Source organism: Cornus florida, unplaced genomic scaffold, assembly GCF_030987335.1.
Source record: "Cornus florida cultivar Cherokee Brave unplaced genomic scaffold, ASM3098733v1 CherokeeBrave_3.0.0_Hap2_Chr02, whole genome shotgun sequence".
Lineage (NCBI taxonomy): Eukaryota > Viridiplantae > Streptophyta > Magnoliopsida > Cornales > Cornaceae > Cornus > Cornus florida.
Window position 1 is genome coordinate 8,375,164 of NW_026775572.1, and position 10,867 is coordinate 8,386,030.

The window sequence follows — 10,867 nt, forward strand, 5'->3', positions numbered from 1 at the left end:
AAATAAAGTTTTTAACAAATTTTTGGTTAGAATGTAAATGTTGTAAAAAAAATAAAAATAAAAATTGTTGAATAATACAAGACAGTATTCGGTTGCGATCTCTAAGTTCCATTAGTAGCCACCATCACCATCAGCGCCACTAACTTTGAAAAACCAATAAAATTATTTTGTGGAACAAAATTAAAAGTTAGCAACATCTTCTCCAACCATGTATATAATTGGTCAGTGGTCCAATCAGCAGTGTGTACTCACACAAAGCCGTGTCGGGTTAGCACAAGTTAGGTAGCCCCCTGAAACAGAAAAAAACAAGAAAAGAAAAAGCCACTAATAATCATAAACATCTATTTTAAATGCATTATTAAAGTACTACCTCAGCTGGGTTCGGATCTCTTCATTTGCTACTATTGTGGAAATCTGATGTTCCGATTGAATGGGCGGTGGTTGATTTTCTGTTTTCCATCTATTTTTATCCCAATCCTTCATTTCTCTTTCCAAGGGCTTCATCAAGAATAAGTGATTCTCCATCAAAAGCAGTTTACTGTTTAGGGCTATGAAATTAAAATAATAATAATATATCAATATAAAAAGAGAGCAAAAACAAGTGAAAATTTTTATATAGTTACCTAATAAAGGTACCATTATCGAGGAGATGAAAATGCTTCAATTTGTGATGGCATGTCGTTGTCTTAGAAAGTGGCAGTAGTGTTGGATTTTTGCACGTGAATATCCTCGTCACTGTCCATGTTTCCAAAGGTGTTAATTGGCTGGAGGAGCAGCATCTTTATTGGGTCACCAATCATGTATAAATGGTCCACTCAGTAACACTAACAAATCATTTGTTATGTATGTAGTGTAAACAACAGTGTGGTTAGTGCCCTAAAAAAACAGAAAAATACTTTTTCTGTCGTAAAGGAGAGTCTCTTTTAAAAAATTAATAAAGGTCATAATTTTAAACGAGAAGAATAGTAGTAATAATCATAAACATCTATTATAAATGCATTATTAAAGTGCTACCTCAACATTGTTAGGATCTCTTCCTTAGTTATTCATTTTCAAATATGCTAATCTTAACCCTCTTATTGGGATTTTTTTGACTTTTTCTCCCTGAAATTTACTTCTGAAAATTCATGCAGTCCACTATGAAGAATGGAGTTCGTCACCATCACTGAACATATTCTTTGACTCTACGTTCTTTATGACGCCAGACTTGACTTACACCAGTAATCACAGGCAACACGATTCTTTACCGATATATATTTGCGACATTGGGAGTTGGGTAGGACAATTTGATGATATGGATTTTCAATGGATGGTGGAGTTCCTGAAGGGCATGCTGAAGCCAATCGCCGCCACTGCGGTGGTGCTTTTGGCGGTGTTTTTGTCATATTTTCAGAGATTGGGTTTAGGGTCCGAAATGGTTTATTCAATTCTAAGGGCTTTTCTTCAGCTCTCTGTTATTGGCTTCGTTCTTGAGTTCATTTTTAGTCAGCACAATAACGGATGGATCGTCGCCGCTTATCTTTTCACGGTATATATTTTCTCCTCTCTCATTGTTTGGTTCCTGAGAAAAATGGAAATTAATCTAATTCTGAATCTTGAGTTTTAGAATGTGCTTGATTTTGAAGTAACTTTTTTTATTTCGATTAAGCAGAGTTTATGCGGATTTAGAATTCAGTTGTAGATTTTTGTTTCCAAATCCACACTTCAATGTTTTCAATGTCTCTCTCTCTTTCAGCAACTACATGGAATATTCCCTTTTCAATTACTAATATTTTAGGATGTTATTTTATGGTTTTACTGAATGATATTAAGTTCTCTGTTCTTCGTATGATTTGATTATATTATTTTTTATGTACTAATTTGTGTATTTAATTCTAGAAGAGGAAATTTGATGTTTGTTGAACTTTTGTTTTATGGTGTTATATAATACTTATGTGTTAGATAGTTCACTATAATATTCATTCTTGAAATCTTTCAATTGCTGTAAAAAACAAAAAATAATAATAATAATAATATAAAACAAAAACAAAAACAAAAAAACAAAAGAAAAACGGTCAAAATTTAGTTTTATATGGGAAATGATTCAAAATTGGAAAATTTACTCACCATAATTCCTCCAATTTTGTTAGTCTGAAAAACCAATTCCTTACCCTGAGCACTTGAATAAAAATTCTTGTTCTTTAAAAAAGAAAATAGGAATTTCATATATGTATATATTTGCAAATGACTGTAAAAATGTTACTTCGGAGGTTGTAGCGCGTTTTCGTAAAATGGCTATAAATTGAGAAGGGGGAAGAGATGAAGTCTTTGATTTGTTGCAGACTAAAAACTCTAATTTGGGGTTGTCAACATGTTTATGATAACAGATACTCTGTTTTCATCACTAGGTTGTAGCATTATCTTACACTGTTCTATCATGGTTTGACACTGAGTTAAGATTGTAAAAGATAATGTAATGAGTTGAATTAATATTCTAAAAACAGTGAATGGTCTTGTGTATGTGATAGAACTGAACAATATGATCGAGCTGATGATACAAATGGATATGTTTTATGATTAAAGTACCTTGACATTCATGGCAGCTGATTCCTTCTTTGCCATTGTCGTGTAGAGTTAGCACATGTTAGGTAGTCCCCTGAAAAAGAAAAAAGAAAAAAGAAAAAAGATACTAATAACAATAAACTTCTATTATAAATGCATTATTAAAGTTCTATACCAGACCAGCAACAGAATTGAATCTCTCCAAGGGCTTCATCAAGGATAAGTGATTCTCCATCAAAACCAGTTTACGGCTATGAAATTAAAATAATAATAATAATATATCAATATAAAAAGAATAAAAAGAAGTGAAAATTTTAATATACTTACCTACTAAATGTACCATTATTGAGGACATTACATATGCTTCAATTTGTGATGGCATGTCATAGTTTCATATGAATATCCTCGTCACTGTCCATGTTTTCTATGGTGTTAATTGCCGGGAGGAGCAACATCTTTATTGCGTCTCCAACCATGTATAGATGGTCCACTCAATAACATTAACAAATCCTTTGTTATGTAGTGTTAACAATAGTGAGGTCAGTGCCATAAATAAATAATAATAATAAATTACCCCTATCATGAAAAGAGTATCTCTTTTGAAAAATTGTGAAAGTCTTTCTTTTTAAAATGGAAGGAATAGTAGTAATAATCATAAACATCTATTATAAATGCATTATTAAAAAAAATTAAAACTTTCTAAGTGCTATATTTCTAATCGCAATATTCCTAACCGTTATAAATTTTTTTTTTTTTTTTTTTTAAGTTGAAATTTTAAATTCTTTTAAAAAATTATAGGCGTTAGGGCACTGTTTGGCAAAAAGTGCCTTAACGGCTAAATACTCTATTTGTGACAAACATTTAAAATTTTAAGGGGAAAAAAAAAAGTTTTTTAATTTATTTTTGGCCCAAATATATATATATTTTTGACAAACAATGCCTAAACAATATATTTTTTATTTAATGAATTTTATTTATTTATTTATTTAAAAAAAAGAGTTCAAATAACCTATTTTTTTATTTTTCCAAAAAAAGACCATTCTGCCAAACACTGTTCGGCACTGTTCCTGACCGTTTAAAAAAAAAAAGATTCACCAAAATGTCGTCGTTTTGGTCAAGAAAAAAGCAAAAAAATAAAAAATAAAAAATTACCAGTGCTCGGACTGATGGAGTGACTTTGGGCCTCCAAATAGCCAAAATTGACCCTTAGTTATTCTTGTTTATAACTCATGCTCATTTTCAAAAATGCTAATCTCAACACTCAATCTTTATTGGGATTTTTTTGACTTTTTCTCCATGAACTATACTTCTGAAAATTCATGCAGTCCACTATGAAGAATGGAGTTCGTCCCCATTACTGAACATCTTCTTTGTCTCTACGTTCTTTATGACGCCAGACTTCACTTACACTACTAATCACACGCCACACCATTCTTTACCCATATATATTAGCGATTGGTGAGTTGGGTAGGACAATTTGATGATATGGATTTTCAATGGATGGTGGAGTTCCTGAAAGGCATGCTGAAGCCAATTGCCGCCACTGCGGTGGTGCTTTTGGCGGTGCTTTTGTCATATTTTCAGAGATTGGGTTTAGGGTCCGAAATGGTTTATTCAATTCTAAGGGCTTTTCTTCAGCTATCTGTTATTGGCTTCGTTCTTCAGTTCATTTTTAGTCAGCAAAATAGAGGATGGATCGTCGCCGCTTATCTTTTCACGGTATATATTTTCTCCTCTCTTATTGTTTGGTTCCTGAGAAAAATGGAAATTAATCTAATTCTGAATCTTGAGTTTTAGAATGTGCTTGATTTTGCAGTAACTTTTTGGTTTTGATTCAATATTGGAAAATTTACTCACCTTAATTCCTCCAATTTTTGTAGTCTGGAAAACCAATTCCTTCTTTTTAGTTTATCCACAATTCCTTACCCTGAGCAGTAGCACCTGAATAAACATTCTTGTTCTTTAAAAAGAAAATAGGAATTTCATATATGTATGTATTTGCAAATGACTGTAAAAATGTTACTTTGGAGGTTGTAGCGCGTTTTCTTAAAATGACTATAAATTGAGAAGGGGGGAAGAGATGAAGCCTTTGATTTGTTGCAGACTAAAAACTCTAATTTGGGGTTGTCAACATGTTTATGATAACAGATACTCTGTTTTCATCACTAGGTTGTAGCATTATCTTACACCGTTCTATCATGGTTTGACACTGAGTTAAGATTGTAAAAGATAATATAATGAGTTGAATTAATATTCTAAAAACAGTGAATGGTCTTGTGTATGTGATAGAACTGAACAATATGATCGAGCTGATGATACAATTGGACATGTTTTATGATTAAAGTACCTTGACATTCATGGCAGCTGATTCCTTCTTTGGCATTGTTGGGTGCGTCACTTCAATTGGGCTTATTTATTTCATTGTGCCCCTACAGGTCTCTGTTGCTGGTTATACAGCTGGTCAACGTGCCAAACATGTCCCTCGTGGGAAGTATATTGCCGGAGCCTCAATTCTGGTAGGAACTGCAGTGACGATGTTGGTGCTAGTTGTGCTGCATGTTTTCCCTTTCACTCCGCGCTACATAATACCCGTGGCAGGGATGATGGTTGGCAGTGCAATGAGAGCCACTGGAGTTACAATGAAGAGACTCCGAGATGATATCAAGATGCAACTAAACCTGGTAAGTCCTGGTAGAAAGAACACTTAGGGGGAATCTTAAGATAACCTATTTGTAGATTGTCCATCTGCTGACATATAATATGAGTTCCCCATATTACCTTATGTTATTGCATTTGCTTCACCTAAATTCCTTTGTATAGCAGTTTGTCACCTCATCTGATCTTGTAACATTAGAATGTATAAAAATTATAAATATTATGACAACATGCTTGCTTGCCCTATTTTTGACTTCCCCAACTTGAATGTGTATGCCATTTTATGATTAGTTTTGTTGTTCTGGTTTCTGAATATGGAAATCATTTCCAATGGTAAATAGTTTTTCAAATCTGGAATTTTGATGACTTCCTTTAAATTTTTGTGTAGGTTGAGACAGCATTGGCTCTTGGGGCTACTCCTCGCCAAGCAACACGTGAACAGGTGAAAAGGGCTCTGGTTATCTCGCTCTCTCCGGCCTTGGACAGTGCCAAAACCGTGGGTCTCATATCCCTTCCCGGTGCCATGACTGGCCTTATAATGGGAGGAGCTTCTCCTCTGGAGGCCATTCAACTGCAGATTGTGGTCATGTGCATGCTCTATGGAGCATCAACTATTAGCAGCATCATGTCGGCATACCTCTGCTGGCCTGCCTTCTTCACCAAAGCTTACCAGCTAGAAACTAAGGTCTTCTCTTCGGATTGAGGGTGGCATAGTTTTAAACCCTATTCCCATTCCACTCAATTGTGATGTAACTTGAATGGGGAGAGCAATACAAATCTTTAGGGCCTAGTGGTTGTTGTTTGGTATGAATCACGTCTAGGTGTGAATCATTAACGACATTCACCATTCAAATATTATTTTTGCACCCCATGAATTTTCTAGCTCCAGCTTGAGATCTACTTTAGATGCTTAAAGAAAGATGCAAGTGTGGTATGTCAAATATTTGAATTTGACATTTCCAATATTTTAAGCAGAAACAATCCTTCTGAGTTTTGACAGACTACATATAGAATTTGGCTGTTGGATTGCAATTTATGTTCAAAATAGAGGGTGAAATTGTTTTTGTTTCATTCTAAAGAATTGTAAGGAACTGTTTTGAGAAGTTGAATGCTATGAATGAATAACTGAATGCTAGTCATCTTCACTAATGACTCTATTGTTTGATTATAAGATTGGTCACTAAGGTACTGTTTGTTTAGTGAGGAAAAAAATAGCGTAAAGCAAAGGTAATCTAAGCATAAGAGAATGAAAAATAAAGTTCTCAACAAATTTTTGATTTGAATGTAAATGTTGTAAAAAAAAATAAAACTAAAAATTTGTTGAATAATTCAAGACAATATTCGGTTGCGATCTCTAAGACTCATTGGCATCACCATCCCACTAACTTTAAAAAACCCATAAAATTATTTTGTGGAACAAAATTTAAAATTAGCAACATCTTCACTCTGTCTCCAACCACGTATAATTGGTCAGTGGTCCAATCAGTAGTTTACTCACACAAAGCCATTGTCGAGTAGAGTTGGCACAAGTTAGGTAGTCCCCTGAAAAAGAAAAAAGAAAAAAGAAAAAAGTTACTAATATATGTATTATAAATGCATTATTAAGGTACTACCTCAGCTGGGTTCGGATCTCCTCATTTGCTCCTATTGTGGAAATCTGATGTTCGGATTGAATGGCCAGAAGTTGATTTTCTGTTTTCCATATATTTTTATCCCAATCCTTCGTTTTCTTTCCCAGACCAGCAACAAAATTGAATCTCTCCGAGGGCTCTTCATCAAGGATAAGTGATTCTCCATCAAAAACAGTTTACGGCTATGAAATTAAAAAGTAATAATAATAATAATATATCAATATAAAAAGAAGTGAAAAATTTAATAAACTTATCTACTAAAAGTACCATTATTCAGGACATGACATATGCTTCAATTTGTGATGGCATGTCATTGTCTTTGAAAGTGGCAGTAGTTTCATATGAATATCCTCGTCACTGTCCATGTTTTCTATGGTGTTAATTGCCGGAAGGATCAACATCTTTATTGTGTATCCAACCATGAATAGATGGTCCCCTCAGTAACACTAACAAATCCTTTGTTATGTAGTGTTAACAATAGTGAGGTCACTCCCTTAAACAATATATATATATATATTCTTAGTTTCATTTCAAATTCTCTGCTCAAATTGTAATTTTTAATTTCTAATTTTTTCCAAGGTGCTCAGCTCAGACCAAAATTGTAATCAAAGATCATAGTTGTAAGTTTCAAGTTTCAATTCAAAGTTCTTCAAAGTTTTGCTATTTATATTCTGTCTTGCATGTTTTGTATTTCTTTGATTAGCTTTCTGTTTTTAATATTCTGTTTCTATTATAGTTTATTATCAATCATTTATCCTGGGTGTTTATGATTATATATATATATATTCTGTTTTAAAAAGAGTGTCTCAGTAATAATCATAAACATCTTTAAAAGTTGTACATATGTTATTGTCTTTTTTAAAATTATTAAATTATCTTTATAAATTTAAATATATTTATTATTATTGAGATTTTTAAAAACTTTAAAAAGTTATTATAAAAAAATAGTCTTATTTTGCTTTGGACAACTAATATGAGACACCTCTAAATAGAAAATGGTATACTAATATGGACTATAATATAATTCGACAATTTGGATTGAGCTATTATTGAAGTAAAGCAATAGTTGGATTAAAAACAAAATTATATTTGGATTAAAAAGGGCAAAATAACAACTTTACAGAATGTACATCATAAAAATAAACAAATATTTGGATTAAAACGAAAATAAATAATATTTAATATCATTTCTTAATAATATTAATGAGAAAATAATTTTCGGAAATTAAGATTGAGAAAAAAGATTAAGAATGAGAAATGAATCGAATGATATGTAAAGCTAATGAAATACTAATAATTTTGGTTGAACCTTGAGGTAAGTCCTATATGAGGAGGATTGGACTAGTGCAAACTTTTTGGTTAACAGTGAGGTTTTCGTTTCTTTACTTGGATTTCTTTCTTGAGCACACGGCTCTGCAACATTATATTAATAACGTGATTTGGACCAAAATACCTATTAAAGTACTACTGAATCACCACGTGGAGAAATCAACGGTAGTGAAATGGCGTATCAGATGGTAATGTTACTTTCGAAATTACCACTAATAATATGATATAATTCTTTAGGATATGTTTGTTTGGAGAGAAGACAAAATGGATATGTTTGTTTGGAGAGAAAGGACAAAATGGAGAGGGAAGAGAAGAATGACTAAGCATCCATTAAATGATAAAAGGAAAAGGAAAATTATAGGTGGGGTATTCCTCTCTAAGCTAACCCAATTTATACATTCGAAATGGAACGGAAAACTTGGAGTTTCAACACTATAACTCCATCTCCATTACCAGATCTGAACTATGCTCATAAACACAAAGGTCTCCCTCTTCTTTTAAGCCTCCTCATTTGAAACCATAGAGCCCTTCGAGGAAAGCATACAAGTAACAAGATGTAAATTTCTACCCACGAGGAAGATATATATATATATATGTTTATATATAAATACACATATATATATATATGGTAAAGCAAACACGCACACTCTTTTTGTCCACTTTTGAGCTCGAATCCTTTCACTCTTCTTTGAGGATGGGAAGGTTATATCTTTGGGCCAAAGGCCAACACACAATTTAATCAAAACAACATGATATTACAAGTAACTAAGGTCAGTTATATCTTTGAGCCAAAGGCCAACACACATTTTAATCAAAACAACGTGATATTACAAGCAACTAAGGTCTCCCTCTTCTTTTAAACCGCGTTTGAAACCACATGGACACTTGAGGAAAGCATTCAAGTAGTAATTAGATGTAAATTTCTACCCACGAGAAAGAAATATATTTATATATACACACGCATATATATATATATATATAGAATTTGTAGTTTGTAGTTGCATAGAGAGAGGGGGGGCAAGCTTGAAAGATATGGGTTTTGATTCTTGGAACAATCTGAAATGATACGCTGTTATGGGTTTTGATCTTCTGATTTTTATAGATTTTGTAGTTTGTAGTTGGAGAGAGAGAAAGAGAGAACGAGAGAACGAGAATAGAGAGATGAGGCGATTAAGGAGGCTGAAATGATTTTGCCAATACGGGTTTTGATATTCTGATTTTGTAGATTGCAGTTAGAGAGAGAGAAAGAAAGAAAGAGAGAGAGAACGAGAATAGAGAGATGAGGCGATTAGGGAGGCTAAAATGATTTTGCCGATATGGGTTTTGATATTCTGATTTTTGTAGATTTTGTAGATTGCAGTTGGAGAGAGAGAGAGAGAAAGAGAATAGAGAAATGAGGCGATTAGGGAGGCTGAAATGATTTTGCCCTACTAACCCTACCAAAAAGGGTAAGATGGTAATTTCATTATTATCATTTTCCTTCTTTTCTCTCTTTTGCGTTATCCAAACAACAATATTATCAATTCCTTTCTTTTCTCTCCAATTTATCCAAATATGAATATAAATTATAACTATCATTTCCTTTCTTTTCTTTTCTTTTCTAACACAATCATTTCCTTTCTTTTCTAACATAATCATTTTCTTTCTTTTTTCTCTTATGTATCCAAACGAAGCCTAAAACTCTCGCCCTTTTTCTCTCTCTTTAAAACAAACTCAAAACGAGCTCCAATGGAGGCAAAGACTTTGTGGATTTGGAGCAGACTTTAGGTTTTTTTTTTTTTTTTTTTTGAGCCGGTTACGCCCGACAATAGTCTGGTCTCCTTTTCTCTCTGTTCCCTCTCTTTCCGACGACTTTGAGAGAGAAACAACTACAAAAATCCAAAAAAAATGCCATAACCAATTGTTTCATTTGACGAAGAAACATCGCCAAGAAAAAGAAATCAAAATAAGAGAAAAAAAAGGCTGTAGAGACAGAGATCAAATGCGTAGTGGTCTCATCGGTTGCACCCATCGACCGTAGCCACCGTTGCTAAGCGACCACCCACCGAGTCACTCCCACCCTCTTCACCACGTCTGACTCCGGAACCGCCGACGAGAAGCTCTTTCCGAATTAGGAGGGTTTTTGAGAAACGTGCCTTACAGATCAGAGAAATATCTATGGACCATTGCGTGTATGCACGAAGGGGAGTGGAAGAGAGGGAAGGCCTCCGGGAAAAGGAAGTTCTCTTGGCCATCAGGGGCGACGTATGAGGGAGAGTTCAAGTAGGGTTGGATGAAAGGTTCGGAACATTCATCAGCTCCGACAGGGACACCTACCGTAGGTATTGGTCAGCGGATTGAAAGCATGGGTAAGACCAAAAGTGGCACGCCAATGGCGATTACTACGACTGCTCGTGGCGACGAAACCTCGAGGATAGTCAAGGCCGGTATGTGTAGAAGAACGGGAATCCACGAAGTCGATATTTCTGTTGCCCTACCCTAATCCAAGGAAAACCCCATAACAAATAACAAGAAAAGACCCTACTTTACCCTATTCCAAATCCACAAAGTCTTTGCCTCTATCGAAGCTCGATTTTGCGTCTGTTTTAGAGAGAGATAAAGGGGTGAGAGTTTTAGAGAGAAAGAAAGAGGTGATGAAGAAGACAAGGGTATTTTTGTAATTTTTTCATAAAAAGATAAACAATTTTCAGTTTTAAATTTAACTTTAAATA

General features: G+C 33.9%; 1 protein-coding gene across 2 annotated transcripts; it reads left to right on the forward strand.

Moving 5' to 3' along the window:
- The first annotated feature begins 1,035 nt into the window (after positions 1 to 1,035).
- On the forward strand, positions 1,036 to 6,299 carry LOC132293472 (protein ALUMINUM SENSITIVE 3-like). Of its 2 annotated transcripts, none has more exons than XM_059790973.1 (3): positions 1,036 to 1,528; positions 4,977 to 5,222; positions 5,585 to 6,299. In XM_059790973.1, exons 1-3 carry the CDS (start codon positions 1,196 to 1,198, stop codon positions 5,897 to 5,899), a joined length of 894 nt encoding a protein of 297 aa, XP_059646956.1. In that variant the 5' UTR covers positions 1,036 to 1,195; the 3' UTR covers positions 5,900 to 6,299. The 2 variants fall into 2 exon arrangements, with proteins under 2 accessions (XP_059646956.1, XP_059646957.1); XM_059790974.1 differs by lacking the exon at positions 1,036 to 1,528 and adding an exon at positions 3,522 to 4,260.
- Positions 6,300 to 10,867: the final 4,568 nt, after the last annotated feature.